General features: G+C 41.4%; 1 protein-coding gene across 4 annotated transcripts in view; it reads left to right on the top strand.

Moving 5' to 3' along the window:
* The window catches only part of ANKRD55 (ankyrin repeat domain 55), a 173519-nt gene that overhangs the window by 142871 nt on the left and 3881 nt on the right, over window positions 1–26767 (top strand). For 3 of the 4 annotated variants that reach the window (XM_015072562.3, XM_027041775.2, XM_053223069.1), the window contains 3 exons: window positions 11680–11864; window positions 16004–16171; window positions 19249–19910. In XM_015072562.3, the coding sequence (XP_014928048.1) occupies window positions 11680–11864; window positions 16004–16171; window positions 19249–19910 (1015 nt within the window). The remainder of the gene's footprint in view (window positions 1–11679; window positions 11865–16003; window positions 16172–19248; window positions 19911–26767) is intronic. The other variant, XM_027041782.2, reaches the window with a different exon arrangement.

Raw genomic sequence — 26767 nt, 5'->3', positions numbered from 1 at the left:
TCATATCCAGAGGGGCAACAGCAAACCTGTCCATTTGGAAGATGTGAGTGCATCACTTGTGGAGAAGAAACCACGCCAAGATACAGAGGAGGAAGACAGCCTGCTTTGGATGTTATATACAGACACACACACACACACACACACACACACACACACACACACATGCACACACACACATGCACACATACATGTAAACAGACACATAACACTTCTCTCCCTTGCTCTCTTGCTCTCTCCATCCACATGCTTGCTTAGTAGCTCACAGCACACCAGGAAAAACCTTCAAAGATATACTAGGAAAATCTCTTCAAAGTCTTTGAACCATAACTCTCTTCTTCCTTCCAAATCCTCCAAAGCAGTTATTCCAGATGACCCTGAATTCTGTCCTGAGCAATGAAAATCATGCCTTATAATGCTACCTCATGATCACAAAAGGCCGTCTATATCAGTACACATGACTGAAGAAATCAGAATAGGCCCAAGAAATCTATAGCCCAATGAGGGGGAAAGTGAGACTAAGGTGAAAGAATGATCATGGCTAACATTTAGTGACGTGCTTTCTATTTGCAAGAGGAATGATCAACTAAGAGTCATTTCCTCCATCCTTCAGAGGAGAGCAGTAGTATGCATCATTTCAACAAACTTGCTAGCATTTTCTGTCTTATGATACCCAAGCATAGACACCTCCACTGTTTATCTTCATCAGCTCAATAAGGCACTCTTGCCACACTGCTGCCAGGATCCTTGTAAGAGGAGTTTCTGCCTGCCTTGATGGCAGTTACATTCAGTTGTTTCACATGCCAAGCATACCAGAGATGGGCACCTGGCACTTTCAGGCCTGAGGGAAGAGGCAAACAGAAGTGATTTGGAAACTGCTCTGGTTTTGTCCCTCCAACTCTGGCTTCAGTTACTCTGTACCAGCACCAGCCCTGGGCAAAACTGTGAAGTGAGCAAAACTTATTTTGTCATCCCCACCTGCCTGTAGCATCCACCTACATACTTTCAGTATCTAATCTCCCACCCTGACCCCCGGGGTGCTGTCCTCTGGTTGGGCAACCATGTGTGCTGATGCTCAGCTGATGTGAAAGTGGTATCCAAATCAAGCATTTCCTGTATTCATCCTCATCACACTTGAGTTTTAATCCCACAGATTTCTGATGGGGTTCACATCTCTGCTCCCACTTCCTCCACCCCACCCCCAATTTAGAGTTGCTGCTCTAGTCCTGCACGTGCAATGGAATCATCAGCAATGCTTGTAAAATTATAGTCCCCAGACCCCCTCTCCACATCTTCTAATTTGGACTCTTCAGGGGTGGGAACCCTTGCTCACACCCTCTAAGAGGCAGTTTGGCAAAATGAAAAGTCAGAAAATCTGTTTGTATTGACAGACATGGTTTTGATCTGAGGAAAATCACCAATACCTTCTTGGTTTAACTATCAGTGTATCTTCGGGGTATGAATGAGATTGTGCATATAACAGCACTATGTAATGTGCTAGGTGATTGGAATAGATAACCATTTTTATTATGGTTCCTGATTTCTTCCACAACAGCTTAGTTATCATACCCACATCATCATATTCTTTCTCCCTAGTAGATGATATAGCTTTTAACCTGCTACATTGATTGCAGTCCTGTCTGCACTTTAAAATCATCTGAAGAGCTTTTAAGCAATATTGGATACCCAAGCCCCACATCCTTAGATTTTCAGTCAGTTTTTCTGGAGTAGAGCCCAGGCATCCATATTTTTTAAAGCTTTGCTTCATCCCAGCAGACTGCAATATGCACGTAGGGTTGAAAACTGATGAGGGAGCATAAGGCAAGCTGACACCTCACAAACCCGCTCTCCTCCCCCCACCCCCACAGGTGGAATATGTGTGATATTCCTCAGGCACTGCTGGCTGACCAAGAACAAAGGAAAGGACTGAGAACAAATGGTTGAACTGATAGAGATCAAAGGACCTGAGTCTCCATCAGTTTGCAAATATCTTAGTAAATTACAAGAAGAAAGGCAATCTTATCAGTAGCCTAATCTCCAGGAACTCGCTATTATTATTGATAATGATTTGCTAGAGGGAAAAACAACCTTAGCCTGACAATAGCTAAGGCTTCAGTAATCTGTGAGTCTTCTTTAGCACAAGGAAATCCCTTTAAGAAACTTCCTCTTGACTTTATCCTCCCAACTCCAGAGCATATAACCAGTCACTCTTCACAACCCCAGTGCAGCTCTTTCTGCCCACAGGTCCTGTCCCTGTGCTTTAATAACTTTTTTGCACCAAAGACATCTCAGGAATTCTGGTCGGCTCCAGACCCCCATCACTCCAAAACCCCATCAAAAACACTACAATAAATGAATTCATATTAATGGGTACTAAAACCTTATCTACTCCTACATAAGATATTTGCATTTTTGACCATGATTTTGTATAAGCATAACGTGTCACTCATTTATTGACTCCACTGCTTAATATATATTTCTTGAGCACATACTGTGTATCTGGCATTGGGTGTAAAAAGATTAACAAGGCAGGTTCCTTCTAAAAGCCTTACAATTGTATGAAATATGCTATGTGTGAGTGTGAGCGTATGTTAGCATACTTTTTTCTGAGGAAGGCATCCATGACTTTCTTCACTTCCTCAGTGAGGATCAGTGACTACCCCCCAAAAGGTTAAGAATCACAGTTGTGGGAAAACCGTGCACCCTCTGTCTCCTTGTGGTTAGCAGTGGAATTCAGAAGTGGTGCGTCCTGGCCTTTACTCTGCAAAGAAGGCTAAGGGTAATTCCAAATGTCAGCTGAAACCACGATGACACTTGCCTGCTTTAGACTTCTTGTTAATTTATAGTACAGGACCAGCATTGTGCTCCATTTACAGTTTTTCCACATGAATGAGTCTATTTCCCTTTGTCATTTATTCCTTTCCCTGAACTTCCTGCTCTTCTCTTGGACCACATGAGACCACATTTAAAGCTATAGCACTCTGAAATAATAAAGCCTCTGTATTCGACCCAGATTAACCAAGGCAGGAAAGATTGGAAACATTAGGTCCATGAAGTGATCTGGAATTGGGCTTCTGCCCCATCTCTAAGGTCTCTTGGTAACTGGTGGTGCCCTCCTGTGGGCCCACTGCCCTCATTCGCCCCTCCTGTCTTCCCAGGAGACCCTGCTGCTTGCCTCTGTCTTGGTTAGCACTGAGCAGAGCCCTGACCCCATCCAGTCTCTCTTGATGGCATCTCAGTCCCTTCAGGGCATGTGAGGACACCGATTTATCAGGAGTCCACACGGGTGTCTCTCCTCTACAAGGCAGAAATTCAGTTCCCAGTCTTTTTCTCACTCTGTTCCTCAGAAAGCCTGTTGCTTCAGCTAACATTCCCATCAGAAGATTCTCACCAGTTTCAGTATTTGTATTTCTACTTTCAGCCCTTTTTTTCTCCATTCTGTTCTCACATTGCCACCAAGTGCTCTTTCTACAAATCCCAAAGGAATGTATGAATACAACTGTTATCCCACCAAAACAGTTATGGTCCCTGTTGGTCCTTGGTTTAAAAACCTTCAGTGAGTTCCATCTGACATCTGTCTTGAACTCTAGACTCATATTTCTAGCTCTCCTGGGCCTCTCTACATCATTTCCCAGACACTTCAAACTGGTCATGTCCAAACTTAACCCGTGATCTCTCCTTCCTGCCACACTCCCATCTTCCTGGTAGCCCAAGCCAAAAGGCCTCTGCGTGGTCCATGAACCCTCCTTTCTTATCTCCCTTCACTGTCCCTTCATTATCAAGACTCCTCAATTCTACCTCCTCTCTTCCCACATCTCTGTTACCTACTTTCTATCCCCACTGTATAGGTCATGGTTATACCAGGAAACAGCCCATTTGCATGGGATAAATTGGGTAGAGAGTCATGAAGAGGCTATTTCCATACCACAGTACATTGCTATTAGGGCATCTGGGCCTAAGAGGGCATGGAAGGGAGTGGTTACTAAGACAGAAAAAGCTAGAGCTGTAGGAGAGGTCCCAGGACAGTACAGGTAGCCTTTGATGGAATGAACAAACTGTGGCCTGGCAAGGAGAGAACTGAATGATAAACACCTCAGTCTCTGTCCTCCTACACCCATCTCCTGTCAGTGCCACTCATTGGCCAAACCCAACAGGAAAACAAAGGAGTCCATTTGATGCAATTCATACAGGCTAAAAAGTAAAGAGCAGGATGGAAAAAGTTTGGAGGGTAAGCCTGGAAGAGCAAGTAGAGACAATTTTGTACACCTGCCATCACTTCCTTAGCTCAGGTTTCTACCATCTTTCACCTGAACAGTTTCAGTATTTGTATTCCTACTTTCAGCCCTTTTCTTCTCCATTCTGTTCTCACATTGCCACCAAGTGCTCTTTCAACAAATCCCAAAGGAATGTATGAATACAACTGTTATCCCACCAAAACAGTTATGGTCACTGTTGGTCTTTGGCTTAAAAATCTTCAAAGAGTTCCATTTTTTGGTGCAGAACAAACTCCCTGGGCTAACACATACTGTTGTGAACAACCACTCCCCACCCCCTACCCACTCCCAGAGATTCATGCTGTCTCCACCTTAATCACGTTCTTCTCTTTTGGTGAAATCCTTCTTGCACTCCCCACATCATCCCTTCCACTTGAAGAATTTCTACATATTCTTTCTTATTCCTGAAGGCCTAACTAAATGCCACCTTCTTTATTAAGCTCCCTTCCAGAATTGTTCCCTCCAAGTTGCACATCTAGTGCTTTCTTAAACATCTAGGACTGGTGGCGTAGGCAATGGGATGCCTGATTCTTTCCTTCTAGACTGTGTGCTTAAAGGTATTGTGCCTTATTCAGGTAGATGTGTCTCAAGACCCAGAACAGATCTTTGTGAATCTTAGGTCCTCCAAGAGGTTTCACTGAATTCTGTCCAATAAACTTACCCATCTCAAATCAATGAGATTAATGGCTTATTGGGTTCTTTCTTTAGAACACCATTTGTTACCTTAACTGAGTCTTGCAGGAGTGTAAAAGTCTTAATACCAGGGAGGTTTTTCTAATCGTAGGATTTCTAGCATAGATATGATGGCTGGTCAGTGAAGGTGGCAAGTATCTACTGTCCCTCAAATCTTGCCACTAGCTCCCTCCTCTGCTTACTAGAAAATGTGTTTATTTGGAATCTTCCTCAGAATTACTTTTCTTTCAGTGCATTTTTCAAGGGAGGGTAGAAAGAAAAGAATTAGGATAATAAAAAACAACTATTTCATGTTTGTTCATTCAGTATGTAGTTATGTGGTTAAGGACATTAAATACACACACACACACACACACACACACACACACACACACACCCTAATAGCTCTTTAATATAACCTTTAAGCCTCTAGTGCTTGAGACTGGTTTGGTTCAGTTGGTCCAATATGGAATCCTCCTCCTTCCTGTAGTGAAGACCTGTGGTCAGCCTTCTGGATTGAATCAAAGTCTTATAAATATACTTTTACCCTAAATATATTCAGAATAACAATGGATAAGTGTCATATACCAGTGGGGTCTAATTCCTAAGGTGAGAGAATCTCAGCGCTGCAAGGGACCAAAGTAAATCATGTAATCCCACTATTCAATTCAAGAGTAAAGAAACTAGTGCACAAGGAGGTTGTCATTTGACCAGATACACCCAGTGCCCACGTAGGCACCCAGGCCATATGACTCCCGGGAAGACTACAAAGCCACTAAGCCCAAAGTAAGCAAACAAAATATTTGCAAAATCCATCATTCTGGGAGCAAAGGCCAACCTGCTTAGGAAACTGAAGTCTTGAAGGGGAACCTAAGTTTAAGTGGCCACATGTGTCAGCTCCGCAGTGCTTGGTTATAGTGAGGAAGGGATGCAGTAAAAGGAGAAAATAACAGGGACTCACCTAGGAGTGAACACAAGTGAAATAGTAAAAGAAAGACAATGAGGAGAAGACAGAGAAGCTAAAAAGGATGGGTATTCTGTTTGGCTTTGCTTGTAGCTTGTAAGGCTTGTTTTACTCATTTATTTATCTGTTGCTCAGTAAATATTTATTGAGTATTACTCTCTGCTAGGCTTCATTTCAGCAGAAAGATCCCTAGTCATAACATTTAGCAAGGACAGGGTAGAGATATCCTGGAGACCTTCATCTTATCAGACAAAAGTGGGATTTAACCCCTTTCTATACACTAACGGAGCAAGAAAGGAGTTTTGTTTTTTGTTTTTTGTTTGTTTCTTTGCTTCCTATACTATAGTAGTTTGTTTTCCTATAGTTTTTTGGTGTGTGTGTTTTGTGTTTTGTCTTTGTTTGTTTGTTTGTTTGTTTTCCAAAGTATCAGAAAACCTATGAAATGAAGTAGTTCAGCAGCTGAGGGTCACCATGCCTCATGCCCCATCCCTCCAATTTCTGTCTTATACTAGCTCTCCAGGAGAGTCAGCCCCAGGCTTTGGGGTATAGTGGCCTCTGGAGTCAGGCCAAGCAGTTAAGCCTGGGTCCAAAGGGGCTAACCATGAAAAGAGTTCCAGACTTTAAGCTAGGCTGTTAGGCACCTTTTGTTTTTTTTTTAATCTGGTTAGCCCTAGACTCTCAACTCTCAAATGTTCACCTCATGTAGATGAGTAGATCTTTCCTTGGAGCTTCATTCTCAGCCTGACATATCTGGCTCTAGCTTAACTGATGGGCTAGTTCTTCTCACCTTTAAGAGGGCTGTATGATCTACAACCCTAGCGATGATTTATCTAATCACCATCATGGGATAAGTGATGCAAATATGCCACTGCTTCCAAAAGAAGGAAGGTGGTTGGAGTGCCCTCCAAGAAGCCACCATAGAGCTTATTCCCCAGACATGTGGTAATAAAAACTAGTCCAAAATCTTCCACAAAGACTCTTTGGAAGGTCACCTAGAATAAAAAGGGTCTACAGTAAAAATATTGTAATGTTTTTTAGCAATCTGCCTATAGCAAAATTCTTTTTTTAATGTTTATTTATTTTTGGGAGAGAGAGAGACAGACAGACAGACAGATATCTCTGGATATAGCATCAGACTCCAAAGGTTAAGTGTTCAGTCCCACAAGGCTGCCCCTCAGATGCCAATCTCAAGCCCCAGGCTGTTACCTGTGCCTCTGATCTACCAGCTAAAGACTGGAAGTTCCACTGACCTCTTCAGATTTGATTAATTTTCTAGAGCAGCTCACAGAACTCAGGGAAACACTAACAATTACCATTTTATTAAAGGATGTGATAAAGCATAGGAGTCAGTAGCCAGTTGAAGGGATACATAGGGTAAGGTCCAAAAGAAAGGAACTTCTATCCTCATGGACCTTGAGGCCTGGCTTGGTAGCACATGGAAGCCTTCTGGTTCCCCAAGCATGGAAGCTCTGAAAAAGAACTAAAAAAGTTTTTGAGGCATTATAACATTGTCATGATTTAACTAAGTCGTGGGCCGTCAGCTGATTCTACTTCTAGCCCCTCTCCCCTCTCTGGAGGTTTTAGGGTGGGGATAATGGCCGTTCCATCCCTCTAATCACATGGTTGGTCCTCTTGGCTATCAGCCCCACCCTTGGGTGGGGTCGAAAAGTCACCTTCATTAATAACAAGACACTCATTTCACCTTTATGGTTCTGAAGCATTTTCAGGAATCTGAGAAATATATTTTGGTTATCTGAATGACTAGGTATACATTTCTTATAAATAATTATATCACACAAAGCCTCTTATGAACCCTCCCTCACGAGATGTAAAGTGAAAATGACTAGCACTTGGTAGTTCCCAGCAGTTTTCAGAGCACATGAAGGCAACTGTATGGATTATCCATGGACAGAAACAAAACAAATACAACAGAAAAATAAATCCACAATCCACATCTGGCCACTCAATGCAGAATTCCAGAGCTCCGTAAGAAAAGGATCTGTACAGTTTGTTACTTCCCCTGTTTAATGAAAGGAATCCCACTCTCCCTTCTTCCTGAGGGCTCTTCTCAGCACCACCCCATTCCTTCTATCCTGGTGCTCCTTGGTCATTGTAACCCTCTCTGGCCTCCCAGGCCTGGAGCCTACCATTGGCTGACATGGCCAGCTTGCCAAGAAGGAAATGCTGTCACCAGGAAACCACTGAGCCTGAGGCCCCAGCTCATAGACTAGTGCTCTCTTGAGCCCCTCAAATTCCTGTGGGGGTGCACCATGGCAACCCTCTGAGCAAAGGCTTTTAAAGCACCTCATGTTTCACTTTGTAAAAGGTCTCATTTGGCCAGGCACACATCATTGCTTCTGACATTGCAGTCTAAGCAGGCATTTTTACTTCTGTTTCCCCAGTGTGAACATGCAGGATCAAATAAACAGACTGTTCCTTTTCTCAGGGACAGAATGGTGTAGTGGTGAAGTGCAAGGGCTCTGCAGACTTGCTGTCCATCCTGGCCATGTCCCTTCTTGACTGTCACCCTGGCCAAGTTACTTGATTCCCACATGCTTCCATATTCTGCTCTACAATATGGGGATCATAGGAGTACCTACTTCACAGGGTTCTTACCAGGATTAAATGAGCTGGCATGTGACAATGCTTAGAACAGTGCCAGGCACACAAAGTCTACACAAAGTAAAGGTAGCTATCGCCCTTATTCCTGGGAGCACCTTCTTCTTAAAGAAAAGGGAATACAGTGACAATGTTGTAGAAGTGAGATCTAGGTATAGAGGCAAAGGCCTTGCCTGGAAAATTCAGGATAGAAGATATTTTGGAGGAAAAGGATAAGGTTGGAGTTCTCATCTAGAGAAGCTGTGTGACATTTTAGTCCTCAGGGGCACTGCTGACTGGGCCTGCCTGGTCAGGGTCCAGAATAGGCTGGTGCAGAGTCCTGGGAAGCAACACAATTTCAGTGTGACTTCCAAAAATGACTGCTCTGAGGGTCAGGCGAGGAGGGAGGAAGACACAGGGTGAGGAGATGGGTATTGTTTTTTCTATCTGTGCTTGACACTCCCCCTTTCACACAAAGAATTGTGACAGGGCAGTTTGCCCTTTGAATCACCTTGGCAACCTGAATTCTTTTGCTGTTCTAGGAAATTATAAACAAAATAAATATATTGAACTGACGCTCTTTGCTTCTGTTTTCTCCCTCAAATGGTACTTTTTTAAAAGGTGTGCATGTTGGGGGTGGGGTGCTCTTGATTGTTTTAAATGTATTTTAGACTCCTTCAAAATATGTTTAAGTAACATCAGGTGAAGGAATCTTAGAAAAGTTGATAAAGCAGGCACAGAAGCTTGGATGTGTTCAGTGTAAACAACTTCTGGTAACAGGCATGCCATAGAACTTCATCAATTGATCCAAATAATGTAAAAGTTGTTGTAGACAAAGGAAGGATGGAAGGAGCAAGAGGATATAAGAGGGAAGATGAGAGGAAGAGAAGGAAGAAGCTTGAGGGTAGGAACCACTTTATGGGCCTGTGACCAGTATAGCCAAAGCGGGTCCCATGCTTAAAAGGGATCCTTGTGCTTGGGGTATAATGCTCTGTGGCCGCCATCTGAAAATTTTCATTAATTTTATCTTTGAATTTTTGTTTTGTAAGTGAAGTCAGAAAGGACAATGGTACCATGGCTCACACAGTACTGCTTCCCCACCTCTCTAGGACAAACTCTCAGCCTCCTGGCAAGGGATCTGGACACAGACCTGAGGAGGGTCAGGATCAAGCATGTGCCAGGTTACAAGAGGAAGGCCCAGGCACCTGTGAGGGTTTGCTCTAGTATTAAGACTCTCCAGCCCAAAGGAGCACAATAATAAATAGCAAATAAAAATCACTGTGCCATGTCAAGAAAGACACCAAGAAGAAAGGACTGAGCTTCTTTCCTGCCATATCAACAGGGGACTCCACATTTTCATTTTGCCCTGAGCCTCACACATTATGTATCTGGCCCTGGTTGCAGCATTTAACACCCACTCAGCTCTCTTCCTGCACCTCAGAGTTGAGAGTTGTGAGGGCCCCTGGCCCTCGTCCTGCAAGAGGTTGTAGAACTCATGTCAGCTGCCCTCTCTCATACAGTGGAAGCACATTTCCAGGGTTCACAGTGTAATTGCCCATTGTGAGCCAGCAACAAGCTGAGTAATGGGAAATCCGGAGAGCCGAGAATGCAGAGACAAGGGAGGGAAAGGAAGAGGAAAGGTGAAATGAATGAGTGCTGTTCCATGGAATTGTGAAAACTGACTCCAGCCGTGGGGTCAAATAAACAGGATAACACAGCGCGAAGAAGACCAACAGGAAATTTTACACTGAAAAATGTATCAGGAGGTAGCTGTTGAACAGCATTTGAAGTATATCAAAATTGCAGCTTTTTAAAAATCCAACTCTATTTCTTGCCCAGGTCTCTGACCCTAGCTTGTGGTCCAGCTCTGGGCTTCCAGAACTATACCTTGCTCCTCTATTTCCTTAACCTGCTCTTAATCCTCCTAGGGACCTCCATTCTACCCATAAGTCCTAGTGCATGGAGTTACAGGGTCTTTCTGTGGACTCAATCAGAAAATTAAAATGCTAATGAATTATTTGGATTATTTTATAATCTTTCCAGAGATATCAGGAGGATCTGAAGGATTAGAGTTTCTATTGTATGATATAAAATGAGAATCTCTTTCATTGGCCAATGAAAATTTATTGTCATTTGAAATTGTAAATGCTCATGCAGTTTTTTTTTTTTTCAGGTCAATGAAAGGTATTCAACACCAGTAATATGCACAGATTTTACTTACCTATTTGTGCAAGCTGAGGAGATATAGGACACTATCAAGGAAGAATTGGTAACTTTTAAGACTTGGACGGGCTACTTAAAAAAGTGTAGAATAGCCTCCTTTCAAAGATAGGATGAAAAGTTTATTATAGATCTACACAGAGATGGACCCAATTTAGATGGTTGCCTGAAGTTCTTTCTTTCTCATATTTGTTGATTTCTTATTGACTAACTACTTAATTATGATCCATTTACTTTCACCAAGGATTTTTGGAGATTAAATTTCATGCAGTTTGTAGCAATCTGATCATTACTGGATCATCTTGGTCATCATTTTGCCACCAGTGAGTACTCATCCTGGTCATTTTGTTAACATTAAAATTCACTCTGGGGTACCTGGGTGGTTCAGTCAGTTAAGGTCCAGTCTCGGCCCAGGTCATGATCTCAGGGTTCGTGGGTTTGAGCCCCTCGTTGGGCTCTGTGCTGACAACGTGGAGCCTGCTTCGGATTCTCTGCCTCCATCTCTGCCTCTCTTTTTCTCTCTCTCTCAAAAATAAATAAACATTAAAAAAATCATTGTTTAAACATTTTTTTCACTCTTCTGGTTTCTCAGGGGCCAACCTCTGCCCTAGTTGGGGAAAAAAAAAACAACAAATAGATTTGATGAACCAGTTGTTGTCTGGGTAGCCCCCCCCCCCCCCATGTCAGTCACACCTGTATTTAATTTAAGTCCTTGTTAGTTGGCTAATGATGGAAGACAATTTAGCTCTTATGGGAAACAAAAATCCTTCCAGTGACAAGAGGCAAGTGGGAGTTTGTTGGAGGGTTTGTTAAAATGTGTTTACTCCCCTTTTTAGTTTTTCTTTCCTTTCTTTTTCTTTTTGCATTTTTTTCTTTGTATTTTATCTTAACATTCATAGACCGGGAAGAGCACTGGATGATACATAATGAACTTCCTTTGACTCTCTCCTCCAGAGTGGAAATAGAATTCTGTGTTCCATCATCCTGAGCCACCACCAGGGTCCATCCATAATCAACTACGATGACGAGAGTGGGAAGACATGTGTGCACATCGCCGCAGCAGCAGGCTTCAGCGACATTATTAACGAACTGGCGAGAGTGCCTGAGTGCAACCTGCAGGCTCTGGATGTGGACGACAGGTATTGGTAGCAACTCAAAGTGTTGGGAACTAACAGCCATCTTCTCTTTATCTTAAAATAAAGAACATGGTTAAGGGGTTATCCTATATGACTATATCCTTGACTGCCGGTAATATTCACACATGTGCTTGTGACAATAAAAACTGCTCTATTTTAGTCAGGGCAGGAAAAATCATTGTTATGGAAAGAAATGCTGTGACTGTACAGTATTGTCAGACTTTCCACTTTTTGCTAAATGTTCTCAGAAGGCTTTCTGTATGTCAGCTTCCTGCTATATATGCACTTTTTATTTCTTAACAGTAAGTCTTATTTTTTTCATCATTCCTGGATTATGTCATAAAGTCTATAAGTTCTTGTTATCCAGACAAGAGCGTAAGAGAAGTTTTGTATTCAGAACTAGATGTGACATTTTTCAGGTTTTTCTTTTTTTCCCAACCATTAAAAATACATTGGCAAGGAAAAAGAAGCTGGATCCAGAAAGGGGAAGAGACTTATCCCAGAGGTTGTTAGCAATGAAAGACTTGTACCCTCCTCTTCTAAACGAAGAACTTTTCATCCATAATCAACTATTAGAGCTTTTCAATTACACTGCTTATCTAATCTTGGTTTGGTTAGGCATTGATTCAATGGAAATACAAGAATAATATAACAACAAACAAGACTATTGAAAATAAGTAAAAGGCTTACATGCTATGTATGGGTTTTTTGCCCTCTTCTGTTGAAGTGCAAAATTAGCCACCTACTTATCTTAACTTCAGGTAAATACCAAGAAGCACCTCCTACTCTGCTATACCTGAAATTCTTATAACACCTGGGAAAAATTCTTGAGTTGCACATGAGTCTCAGGACTTGGAGATGGTTAACATGATGACTTTAATTAAAATTGAAGTGTAGATCATTGAAAGTAGACCTTTTCCCACGGTCAGATATTGATCTTGAGCAGGTAAGACAGTAACAGGACTGAAGTTACATGAAGAGAAAAGGTTAATGAGCCAAAAAAAAAAAAAGAAGAAGAAGAAAGCAACACATTTAAGAAAGGAGGGCTGGAGAAAAGTTTACCGACTTTAAAATACTTTCACAACCAGTTCCAAATAGGATATTTCCCAGTTTGAATTATCATACACTTAGCAAAGGAAATCCAGTTCCCCAAGCCTCAGGGAAGAAAGTAAAACCAAGGTAGGAAAAAAAAGTACAAAAGATAAGATCGTACAAGAGTTCAAAGTGAAGTAAAATCTCCAGGAGAATCTAGTTCCTGCTCCAAAGCTCAACTCACTTGTTGCCAATTGAGGCAAATTGAGGCCAAATTGTTGCCGATTGAGGCCAATAGAGGCCAAATCCTGCCCTCCGTTTTGTTTTGTTTTCTGCAACCTGCAGCTGTACCTTCACACTGAAACTGTGAGCTTGTCTTAGTAGAATTTTTCAGAAGTTTCATAGGTATAAATGCTTTAACCATTTGTAGGAATTGTGACTTCCTTATGCTTCTTCTCCTAGTGGAGAGAAAGTGTTTGAAGCAAAGGGAAGAAAAATAAGGCAGTGGTTTAAAAAAAAGAGAGAGAGGGAAAATATGCAGGCACTAGTCCTCCTAGATATTAAAGTACTTTCTAGATCTGTGATATTTATTTATTTTTTAAAAGTTTACTTATTTATTTTAAGAGAGAGAGAGAAAGAGAAAGAGAGAGCAGGGGAAGAGGAGAGAGAGAGAGAGGTGAGAGATAGAGAATCCCAAGCAGGCTCTGTGCTGTCAGCATGGAGCCTGTTTTGGGGCATGATCTCAGGAACTGTGAGATTATGACTGAAGCCAAAATCAAGAGTGGGAAGCTTAACCATCTGAGCCCCCAGGTGCCCCAAGATTATGATATTTAAAACATGGTGTAATTAGCCTAAGATCCATGGCACAGAACACATAACTCAGAAGTAGCTCATGTAGCATAAATGTCTCAAGTTTCATCAACCTGTGAGGTCATACTTTACTTTAATAACCAACCCATTTATCTTCAGGAAAGACAGTCTTTTATCAAGTTCTCCCTACATGCTTCTGGGAATTCTCTCGGGAATGTTTACATGTCCTATAAATCATTCCTTACTGACATCTCAACCAATGCTGCATGCTTATATCAATCATTTCCTGCTCTTCAGACACTACCTCATCAACCACCTCTAATGAATTTTTTCTGAGTCATGGGCCCTGGCCCTCCACCTTCACATTTTGATAGTTTCAGCTATCACAGTGTAAAGGTGTGTATATGTGCTGTGTTTGTCGGAAATTTAGAGATAAGAAAGGAATTACAGGTTAGATAACCTGAAATTGGATACTAAAGATTGCCCACAAAGGCTCTGTGTGTATTAGTTAGGAGTTTTCTATATACTCCGTTTCTCTGCAAAATAATTTATGTTTTCCCCTTGTTCTTCCGGATCTCTTTTTCCATGTTGGCAGTCAGAAGAATTAAAACACTCGGTCTTCACAATTGTTGTAAAGAAGTATTTCACACTGCTCCAAAGTGAGTTGTCATGTGTCCATGAACCTGATGAGATTGATGCCCAACCCTTCATCTATTGAATTTATTGGCAATATATCCTCTAAACAGGGTGGCATAATCTGGCTGGAACCTCATCCTGTTTCATAATAGATATTGTGTGGAGACCTCTCTCAAGTAGAATAGAATCAGTCACATCTGCCACTTATTCAAATAAGCAGGGTGATTGATCACTGTATTGAAAAGAAACACAGTCCTATGACGTGTTCTCAAATTGCGGGAAGTAGTATAACCTGAGGAGAAGGATGCTTGATTGACAGAAGACACAATCCACGCATGGGGATCCTGACCACACACTGAGGACAAGACTACTCTCCCAAGTACTAAGGCCCATGCACCTTAACAGATAGCTCCAACTGAGCCCTTCTCTGTCTAGCCCCTTGGCTGCCTCCATGTCTGAGAGACTGCTTGGCCACCCTTCTGCCCAGGGTTCAGGCCCCACCAGAAAGCCAAGAAGTTTTCCATGCCTTCCTTCCCTGCCTCAGGATTGAGCCTTTCCCAGGGCAGTTTAAAAATGACAATATTTTCTCCTAGCCTCCTGCTTTTTTTTTTTTTTTACCTAAGAGAATACTGCTTTTACAATTAAATAAAGGCTTAACTATTGAGGAATATGTATCTACCTTCTGGCTGATGAAAGACTTTCTAAGTATAAAATGCTGAAAGAAACAAAAGCAAAGAGATAATTAAATGTGGTTATTTTTAATTTTTTTATGGAAAATCACTATAAAAATTAAAAGTCAAGTAACAAATTAGAGAAAATGTTTGCAAAAGTAATGATATCTTTAATATATAAGGAGCCTACATAAATTAGTAAGAAAAACTAACAATATAACAGGAAAAAAAATGGCCAAAAGGCATTAAGAGTCATTTCAGTCAGAAGACTCAAATGACAAATAAAAATGTATTTCAAAACTTCCACCTCACTATTAAAGAAATGCAAAAGAAAATAACACTGTGGTATCATTTTGCCTACCAAATTGGCAAAGATTTTTAAAGGTGATGATAACACTCAGTTTAGGGAAGGAATAGGGACACAGCTGGTAGGGGGAGAAATTGAGTCAATGTTCTTAGAAGACAGTTTGCACTATGTATAAAGAGCCTTAAAATTGCCCATAGCTTGGGGTCGCCTGCGTGGCTCAGTAGGTTAAGCAGCTGGCTTTGGCTCAGGTCATGATCTCACAATTTGTGAGATCGGACTCTGTGCTGACAGCTTGGAGCCTGTTTTGGATTTTGTGTCTCCCTCTCTCTCTGCTCTTCCCCTGCTTGTGCGCGCTCGCTCGCTCTCTCGCTCTCTCTCTCTCTCTCTCTCTCAAAAATAAATAAATAAACTTAAAAAAAATTGCCCATAGCTTTTGACGCACTACTTCCTCTTCTAGGACATCGTCAAGAAGGCCAGAGAAGGGTACAAGGCTCCAGAATGCTTATAGCTGGAGGACAGTTTGCATCATCCTGAAGCCCCATCTGATACTTAACTTACCATTTCCACACTGCAAATAGCCACACATTTTTCGTGCCACACCCAGACTTTAAACAACTGTTGCCAGCTGAGCACCCTGTGCCATTTCTGTGCTCTGACCCTTGTGCCATTCCCATGTGGTCCCCCAGGACACCGCTGCACTGGGCTGCAGCTGCGGGGAAGGCAGACTGTGTGCAGTCACTGCTGGAGCTGGGCATGGACAGCAACCTGCGAGACACCAAGGAGAGCACACCCCTGGCCTACGCCCTGTACTGTGGCCACACAGCCTGTGTCCAACTCCTCTCCCAAGAGAGTAGGTGAGTGCACTGGAGAGGAGAGGCACTCATTGTTTTCTTCCTCTCAAACATTTATGAAATTGGATGAAACTTTTTCGCTTGCCTATGCCCAAATCCAGCTCTAACTTAATATTGGGCTTGCCACCGTCTAATATATCGTGACATGTTCTCTACTCTATGGAGTAAAATTATAGTAGTGAGCCCAAATTCATCACCCTAACATCCACTGGACTTTCATTTCTTCTTTCCTTTTTCTCCCTTTTTTCTTCCCTGCATGCCATGTTCTCTTAATCTTCTTTTTTTCCATAATCAACAATTCTCAACCTTTTTGTTCTCAGCACCCTTTTCCACTTTCAAAAATTGGGAACCCCGAGGGTTTTCTTTATGGGAGTTACACCTTTCTGTATTTATAGCACTAAAAACTAAAACTAATTTTTAATGAAATATGTAGTTATTCATTTAAAGCAATAATAACCTCATTACATTTACATGTTGACATAAATACCATATTTGTAGCTAAAAATAACCTTGTTGTCCAAAACCAAAAAAAAGTTGTAATGAGAAGAACAGCAGAGCTTTGCAATGTTTTGCAAATCTCTTCGATATCTTAATAGAAGCATAGTAGAATACAGCTATATTCCCACATCTGTTCCTGTATTCAGTCTCTTGCAATATGTTATTTTGATTGAAGTGTCTGAAAAAAATCTGGCTTTGCATAAATATGCAGTTGGAGAAGGGAATATTTCAGTAGCATTTTCAGATATTGTGGATACTTTTCCTTTGCTATTACATCCAAACTTGACAAATGTTAGTTACAACGTGAACTATTGGCATATCGATGAACTTTTTATACTCTGTTGTGTTAAAATCCATTAGTCTGTCTTGCACTTTAAATGGGTCTTATACCCATACAGGATATTATAGTATCTTGCTTTGGTCATTTGGAAAATATTGGTTCACTTAATTAGGAATATCATCCAGATGACACATTGCATTATACAATATTAAAAAATCACATTTGTTAATATCACCACTGATCTTATTGGAAGAGCCTTTATGTATCAGGAAGCTGTCAAGCTTACAGTATGCACACAAGTTTTTCAAAATTCTAATTTTTGCTTGAAAACTGGACTTTTGTCATTGGCAGTAATTGCTGTCAGTTGTTTACCTTGAAATTACAGGCTTATTTTATTCATTTTTGAGAAGCTTTCTGAAAATACCCAATTGCAAATAACCATAGTTTGTCTGTAGGTCATAAAAATGGTGTTCTGTGAAAAAACAGTATCTAGGTTAGCTGGCAACTCAAACAATTATACAAGTGCTTTACCTCAAGACAACCGTCATATTTTGTTATATAGTTGAATTGCTTATGGGTACTTCCTGTTTTGTCAAAAAGTGTATACTGAAAGGTCATTTTTAAAAATTTTTTTAATGTTTATTTTATTTTTGAGAGAGAGAGAGAGAGAAAGAGTGAGTGGGGGAGGGACAGAGAGAGAGGGAGACACAGAATCCGAAGCAGGCTCCAGGCTGTGAGCTGTCAGCACAGAGTCCAACCTGGGGCTTGAACTCACGAACCGTGAGATCATGACCTGAGCTGAAGCCAGGACTTAACCTACTGATCCATCCAGACACCCCGCAAAGGTCAATATTTAATAAAATTAATAACTTTTACCAGACATTAATAAGTTAAATGACAATTTTTTAACATAAGTCCATTGATGATACTGTCTTGATTTGTATCCAGGAGCCCATACTTTGACCCACTATCTCTACTGTACAAAAGCACATGAATATTGTACAAAAGCAACTGAAGACTGTTGGGGACCCCACCCACAGTGTTTAGGGGACCACACTTTAAGACACCACTGGCCTAAATCACAATCTATAACCGAAGGAGGAAAGATTATAGAAGATACTAAAGTAGCATTAATTTGCACAGGGCTATATTCTATTGAGGTCAACTTGGAAGAATGTTAGAGATCCCCTGAGGTAATATTAGGGGTCTAGAAGGGGTATTCAATAGTTCACAAAGCCTATTGGAAGGTGAAAGAATGAAGATAAAAATACATCGTGGAAATAAAGATTCAATTACACACTGTGTGACCTGTAAAGAAAAACACTAATTATATACAGTCAAGTGGTGATGTTTTTCAAATTACAAATTACAGTATCTCACTCTGAAGAGTAATGTTGCAATCTGGCTTTTAGGGCACACACATGGGTCAGATTTCATCATTAACTTGTACCACAGAAAGCACTAAGTCAATTGTGGCCTCAAAAGAGAGTAACAGAATTTTCCAAGCAAGAAAAACAGAATCGTGCCTCAGGGAAACTGTCCACATAAGAGGAGCCCGTCGGACAACTGCTGACCTTTTTTTCTTTAGAATTTGCCTGCCCATTGGGCATTGCTCACTTTTCTTCTGCTGCCACACCCGATCTCTGGGACAAACACTTCCTCCTGGGCAGCTAAAGCCTAGACTAAAGCTTCTTCCCTCAGTTTCCTTTTTTAAAAAGTATTTTCCAATAGGAAATTTAGTAAAAACTGAAAGGGAAACAAAGAACATTCAAATAGCATAAAACGGGCAGGCTTCCTGAGGTAGATAATGTCTGAGCTATGCCTAGATCTTATGAGATCTCTTTCAGAGAAAACCTGAAACCACATTTCCCCTGCCTCTACAAGCTCCCCTTGCCTCTACCACTTGAAGCCTGAACTCACCCTTAGCCTTCATCTCTGTGACTTAAAACTTATACCCCTACTGACTGTGCTTGAGAAGTGAGAACAGTAATGCTTTAAGCTATTTTCAACTTAGTTTATCCCTTGGTGAAAATAGATGATCTAGAGGTAGATTTTGAAAGGACAGTTCCTGAGGGACTAAGAGGAATCTAAGAAATAGTCTAACTATGGCAAGGAGTGGAGTAACAAAGGGTTTTGCGAGTTCTTCCACCTGACCTTTGACTTGAAAATGCTTTGGGGTGTCCTTGGATTACCTAAGACAACCTTCTCAAGCAGATGAAATAGAGGGAGGCAGTGTTTGGTTGGGGGATTGTGACCACTTCCTAGCTTCTTACAGAGACCTTGTTATTTTACATTCCCATAGAACAGAGCCTACTCGACCCTTTCCTTCCCAGAGCAGTAGACCCCAGAAGAAGGAGGGACGATTCAGCATGCTCAACCAAATCTTCTGCAAAAACAAAAAAGAAGAGCAGAAAGCCTATCAGAAGGATCACAGCAGGGATCGACACAGGGGGGAGCACACCTCAGAAGTCGATGACATCATCACCACCTTTGACGGCATCGTGGATACCAACTGCCAAGAAGGGCCAGGTGATCAGGTGGCTATGATTGACCTTAAGAAGCGGACCTCAGAGAATTCAAAATATCTCTTGCCAGAAAAGAAGCCTCTGGGCCCCAAGGAGCTTCCACCAATCAGAACGCAGAGTCTCCCACCCATCACTGTGGGCAGTCACTTCCTGACAGCTTCCCAGGGGGCCACTTCCCATACTGGTCTGAGCTCTGGTAGTCATCATATGGCCCAGCGATCTCAGAAAAGCCGCAGTGAGCAGGACTTACTGCATAACAGAACTGGTTGCCAAGCGTTGCTAGATAACCCCTGGAGAGGCGATTCTAACCAGGTGTTCTGTAAGGCTGGGACTGTGTCTTCTTCTGATAAACTGCTGGACAGATTGCTCACCAGTGGCTCTGGTCACCAGGAGGTCTTTGGGCTGCCACATCTTCCTCATCTACATAATCCTTCATCAGGTATTACCCTTGCTTCCCTCTTCCTCATTCCTGGCAGGCTCTCTCCAAGAAATGTTTCCTATAGTTCTGGGCTAGGAACTGGGTTGACAGTAGCCTAGAAGGCAGGGCCAGAACAAAATGGATGATTAAGGCCAACATTTTTCCTTGAGTCTACTGAACTCAAGATCTCTAGGCTATTGAAACATTCTGCTTTTCCACCCTGAGGGCAATCATCAAGTTAAAGTATGTGCCTTCTTATATTCCCAGCAGATATGTGTAGTGATTGGAAGATTAAAGCAGAAATATTACTATTTCCAGTAGCTAAGATTCTTAACCAGGGATAGTGGCAATATCAATTATGAGGGGTTGATTTGTTTGTGTGATGGCTTGCTTTTAAATCAGGTGTTCAATCCCTACTTCAGACCTACAGAAGCAAAATTTTGGTGAGGGAGGAGAGGAAATGGCAATACCTTCTAGGTAACATTCACACATTAATGGTTCAAGTTTCCACACATACCAAAGGCTTACATTGTAATTCTCCCTGCTGTCTCTTCTCCAAACCAACCAATGCCACTCATCCAAAGCTACTAATATTATTTGTTGTTTATTCTTCCAGAGATATTTTATACACGTGTATATACACATACACACACACACACACACACACACACACACACAAAATAGGTATAAGTAAGTATATATCCCCCTTTAAATAAGTATATCACACTAAAGAATTTGGTTTTATACACATATAAGCAATATATATATATATATTTTTTTTTTTTTAATGGTCCACAGGTGATTCTGATGCACACTAGAGAAAGGGAAACATTGTTTTAAAGCAGAGGCTGCAAAACAGCTTCCAAAATTAGTTCATTGCCACAGAATCTTGTTTTGTTTTCAAGTGAATTAATTGCCAATATTTAAAAATCATCAAGTATTACATAAAAAATAGAAAATTCTAGCCTTTTCTGAAAAATTAAAAAGCCTGGCAACACTGAACCCAAATTCCACTTGGTAATAATAGGCCAGATATGAATACCCACTGTCCCCTTGAACACCAGCTAGACATCACTGTCCCCAGTTCAACCCAGTCCACAACAGTCTCTAGTATCTCTCCAAGGAGTGTCAGTTTTTCTTCATTAATGTTTCTCTGTTGTTTTTCTCATAGTAGGGTTAAGAGAAAAAAAATGATGTATCTTGAACCTGCATTTCTGTCAAACATAGAAGAATGAAAGACTGAGAGGGCTATGTGTATTGTAAGAAGTGGAGGAGGGATGAGGCACCTGGGTGGCTCAGTCAGTTGAACATCTGACTCTTGGTTTCGGCTCAGGTCATGATCTCACAGTTTGTGGGTTTGAACTCTGTGTCGGGCTCTAAGCTGACAGCTTGGGATTCTCTCTCTCCCTCTCTCTCTCTGCCTCTCCCCCACTCACACTCACTCTTCACTTTCCTTCTCTCTCTGAAAATAAAGAAATAAAATCTTTTAAAAAAAGAAATGGAGGAATATATATATTTGGAAATAAGAAATATTCCTTCCTAAAAAAAAAAGAAAGAAATATTCCTTCCTGTTTAATATGCAGCATGAGCCTGGCTCTCTTCCCTCACTTATGTGTGCCTGGTCTGGTGTCTGAAACAGGTAGAGGTAGAGTATGACTCCCCTCATACATATTTACATATGTCTGTGAGAAACAGACATCCTGGTGTCTGAGAAAAACTCCACGCAACATTTTACTTCTCCACAAAGCACTAAAGTATGTGGTTAGTGCCATAGGTAATGTTTTTGCTTTTGTTCTACAGAAGGATCAGGAAGGAAAGATATTAGTCTTCTTTTGATACTTTAGTGGTCTCCAGGGCCTCAACCCGTCCTCCTTTCTGGAGTTGGTCCTGCCCTGGCTAATATCTCCTCTTTTGAAAATCTTTTGAAATTTGTGAAAATCTCGTTCTTTTTCTGTTCCCAAGAGAGCCTGTCTTTTTCTATCAGTTAGGAATGGGCTCAGCCGCCTGTAAAAGAAACCAAAGTAACAATGGCTTAAACAACATAGAAATGTATTGCTCTCATAGGAAACAAGTGTGAAGTAGGTAGTTCCCAGGTGTTTGGTAGCTCCATGATCACCAAAAACCTAGGCTCCTTCCTCCTGGGTGCTCCACAGCTTACCATATGACTTCCATTCTTCAGGTTATTTCACGGTCCATTAAGGCTAACAGAGAAGGAGGAAAGAAACAGAGAGAAGGGAAACATGGATTTTCCCAGCTGAATCAGCTCCCGTTAAGACATCATTGCCCTTAAGTCCACACATCTGTTTACATCTCATTGGCCAGAACTTTAATCACATGGTCACGCCTATTGGCACGGGAGAGTGGGAATTGCAGTCTTTTATCTCAGCATGCGGCTGTCCCTCAAAAGTTGGATTTTTGTTTCTAAGAGAGAAGAGAGATTTGATAGTGGATAAAGAACTAGTAGATTATGGCATTTGTACTATCTAAAAGTTTCTGTATTATTGGAAATAAAATGAAATTCAATAAACTTGGTTTGAAAATTAGCTTCATTTGCCAGTGAACTGACTTGAAAAGTCCTGGAGTGGCAGAATAGTAGAAAAGAAGCAAAATTCTCCAAGAGAATCTTGAATAATTAGCTGTGGCTACATCAAAGCATTTATTTTTTAACCAATGTTTTTAAGTTTATTTATTTTTGAGAGAGAGGGAGACAGAGTGAAATCAGGGGAGGGGCAGAGAGAGAGAGGGAGACACAGAATCTGAAGCAGGCACCAGGCTCTGAGCTGTCAGCATATAGCCCAACGCAGGGGTCAAACTCACAAACCGGGAGATCTTGACCTGAGCCGAAGTCAGATGCTTCACTGACTGAGCCACCCAGGTGCCCCTGCAACCAATGTTTTTAAGCACTGATAATAGCTAGGAGCCATTCTAGGCAACTGAGTTGTGGTAAGATAAATCTCCCAAGAATCTTCAGCCTATAAATGAGTTTTAAAAGATATGGATTTGCTAAAATGATTATGCAACTGACTTCAAGGTACTTTTCTTATCATATTTAGTTACAAGATCATAGGGTTTTGAAATGGAAAGGACCTTATTCATTAAATGGTTAGAGGGTCTGCCATTCTAATTTGTCAAGAGGCGGACTACTACAAGGGCTAAGACATCTGGTTCTGTCACTTAGGTGCTGTTACTTAATCTCTCTGGGCTTTTGTTTCTTCACCTGAAAAATATGGGAGGAAATACCTAACCATACCTAACTATAGCGTTGTGAGTTGCTGTTAAATTAAAAGAGGTGATACAGGTAAAATACTTAGAACAGTGATTTGAACAAAGTGTTATACCCACACGAACGTATTTGGTTTTTTAAAACTATGTGCCAGGCCCTATACTAAGCACTATGGTTTAGTTACAAGCTAGGAATCACCTTGTTTTAAAGATGATGAAACTTAAGTAAATGTGCTAGTCAACTGCCTGATTGCCCTCACGTCTAGTTTTTCCCTCCAGCCCTATTCTGTCTCTCAGGGAATGACACTTCCCAAGCTCCCTTGCAGCTGCTCCCAGGTACTTTTGGCCAAGTATCAGGAGGCACTGGCAGATGAAGAAGAGCAGAAGAAGGAGGGAAAACAGTGTAGTTGTCCACAATGGCCCTGTGCTTTTTCTGGAAGCTCCCACAGTTGTTCCATCTCCTTCATGCTCCCTCCACACAGCTGCTCACTCTGTAGCTCTGGCCCCCACTAGCTTTAACACCATCCTTTCCCCTTATCTCTCCAGCCTAGAGATGGTTGCTTTTTTTTTTTTTTTTTTTTTTTGCAGGGGCTGATCTCTGGATTGTCCTCTACCCTCTCTTCTGTTTGGCTTCTTAGTTTTTCTAACACCAATAGAAACAAGTTTCTGTATGAAATTCCCTCTGTTCCAAAAACCAAAAGAGGTCTCTTTTTTCCTGGGTGAGCCCCAACTGATAAGACATATCTCTCTGAGCCACAGTTTCTTACTCACCCAGAGGCTGGGACCATTATACCTCATCAGGCTCTTTTCAGTTATAATTCACATGGCCTAGAAGAGTTAAAACAGTTTGCTCCAAGTTTTACAACTAATTGATGACATATTCTGTACTTGAACCCAGATCTCCAAAATAGGAAGGTATCACCATGGCAATGTATTTCTCTGAAAGTCCAGTTTGGTAGTAAGCTTACCAATTACCCACAGTGTACTTGTCTGAGAAATGACGTTGTCCTCCCCAAAACAAAAAAGATTTTCCTGCCTTACGGATTTTATTTTTGCGGACATTTTAACTCAGTTTGAAATGTTTTGGCAACTACCGAGGCTCTGGACTACGATTAGGAGGCTCACTTGGGTGGTTTTAGTGTTAGTCTAGGCAGGTTGAAACAGTAGATTTCTACACTGAGCTGCCATATTTGATATGAAAGCCTATCGCTTCTCAGCCTTTTGGCTAAGATCATGTGTGATATGAAAGCCTAATACAGTAAAGTAGTTGGATAATCTAAGTCATACCATTGCACCACTGATTTGAACTTGGATAGTAGCTTTAGCATAGGATTTTCTCTTTTCCTGACCTGGATTTAGTAGAAATAATAAGGGCTAGCTAGCACTGCCACTGTTTGAATTCCTGGCAGCCATTAACCTGTGCTTGCATCAGCAACCCTGAACATTGAGCTGTAATGATTATTGCTTAACATTCATTGAGACCTGTCACTGGGCTAGATGGAGAGAGATGGGGGGTGAGGCACTTAGCCTAATGAGGAAATTTGGAGCACATCAGCTTAATTCATTGCAAACAGCTTTCAGAGAAAATGGAATAGAAAGCTCTGAGGTGTTTGCTACCAGCCTGGTTATTTACAAGCCATCACACAGAAAGCAAGAAAGCTCTCACTTCCCTTCTCCCTTAAGAGAGAACTTCCTTCTCCCTAATTTTCTAACATATCCTAGCAACAATGCAGCCTCCTCCCTGTGTATGGCTGATCTAGTGATCCCTCGGTTGAAACCCATCACAGGTGCTACATCTTTTCCAGGACAAAAGCCAGATTCTTGAGCTGGTAAACAAAATCCTCCCAGCATGGCAGGGCCTCACTTTCTGTTGTCAGCTTCTGTGACTCACATCTCTAATCCTTTCCCCCATCCCCCTGAACAGTTCCTTGAATATCTCTCAGTTCCCTGACAACCCATACCTTTCACTCTATGACGTCAGTGCCCATGTTATTTTTAGCTTCTGTCCACTGTCGGCTTAACAGACTTGTACAGACTTTTAAGAACCACCTCAAAACTTCTCTGAAAGTCACCCTGACCTCTATAGGAAGTGTGGCTCTTTCTTACTGTGAATCATAGAAGAATAGCTCTACCTTGTTGAGCCTCCTGGGGGGCAGATGGCAAATTGAACTGCGTACTTCCCCTTCAATAATACTGCAGAAGAGGAGTCTTTAATCCCTATTCTGGAAATGAGGAAATTGAGGCATAGAGAGGTTAGCCCACTGCTCAGTAGGTCACAGAGCTAGGTAGGAAGTGACAGAGCAGACATTCAAGTGAGCTCTGTGGGAGTTAGGACACCTCCACCTGTCTGGACCCCTCTTTTCTGTGTGATGCCCTCACGGCACTGCTCATGGGTTCCAAAAGTATCCGTTAACCTATTTTTCTTCCAACATACACTGTAATCACCTCCTGAGCATCTTGCCTTCTCCTCTTTGTACTCTAGGCTCAGGAATATGATGAGCACACAACAGAGGAGTGCTGAATTTATTTACTTGTTGAACAAAGGGATTTAGTTGAAAACCTTTTCTGCCTTTGAAGTCTAGGACAGTAGTCCTCAACCCTGTCCCCACAGGCTGGAGGTCCCTTTCAGTGCCTGCAGCACAGATGGACTGCACACAGCTCTACCTCCTCCTTCAAAACTGAGCCAAATGCCAGTGCAGAATGAAGTTGAGCTCTGCTTTCACTTCCCAAATCACTGCCATAACCTGTTTCTGCCCACTTCTCTCATCCTGCCAAAATTGCTTTGGCTGCTAGGGAGGCAGGATAGGTTCTAGGTCAGACAGACCTAAATTGGAGCCCAGCCTCTGTCACTTTCCATTATATGACCTTGAGTACTTTTGAGAACTCCTCCAAGCCACAGTATCCTCAGGGATGATAATAGTATCTATCTTACAAGGGAAAGTGATTGTTAGGATTAAATGAGATTATGCATATAGGATTGAGCCCAGTCCCCGACAATAGCCCAATAAACATTATCCATAATTACCATTATCTCATTTCTTGGTTTTGCAAATTTCTGCTCAATTCATGGATAAATAAGGTATGAGTTGATAAGGGTGCTTACTTACTTACTGTAATTACTCACTATTATTCTACTGAGGAATGTTTTATTTTTAAATAATAGTTTGTGAAGTTATTTGACCTTTAGGATACAAAGGAATGAAAATATAATATCCACCAGAGAGACTGGAAGTTTTGCTCAGTCTTCATCAAATGGCAGTGCTCAGATTACTGGTCCTATAATATGCCTTTGGACTCACCTAAGCAGACGGACAGTGGATCTTGGCTAATGCTTTTTCTGTTTCCCCTTATCTAAGGACGACTTGGTCCAAACAGAAGAATTAAACCTATGAGCAGTACTGTAGTTGTTCTGATTCTTTCAAGACTACGAGGCAACAAATTAAGTGAATACATTCCCTACTCTCCCAGAGATTGTGTTAAACACGCTACAGAATAAAAATGTAATAATTGCTAATGCTTATTGAGTGTTAACCTTGTAAGCTACATGTTTTAATTTGTTCTCCTACTTAATTTTTAGGACAAGTGAAAAAAACAGACACAATTATTTTCACCATTTTGTACATAAGGAAATTTTAGAGAGGGAGAATCTCTTGTCC

The sequence above is a fragment of the Acinonyx jubatus genome, chromosome A1, assembly GCF_027475565.1.
Source record: "Acinonyx jubatus isolate Ajub_Pintada_27869175 chromosome A1, VMU_Ajub_asm_v1.0, whole genome shotgun sequence".
Lineage (NCBI taxonomy): Eukaryota > Metazoa > Chordata > Mammalia > Carnivora > Felidae > Acinonyx > Acinonyx jubatus.
This window is presented reverse-complemented; position numbering and strand designations above follow the sequence as displayed.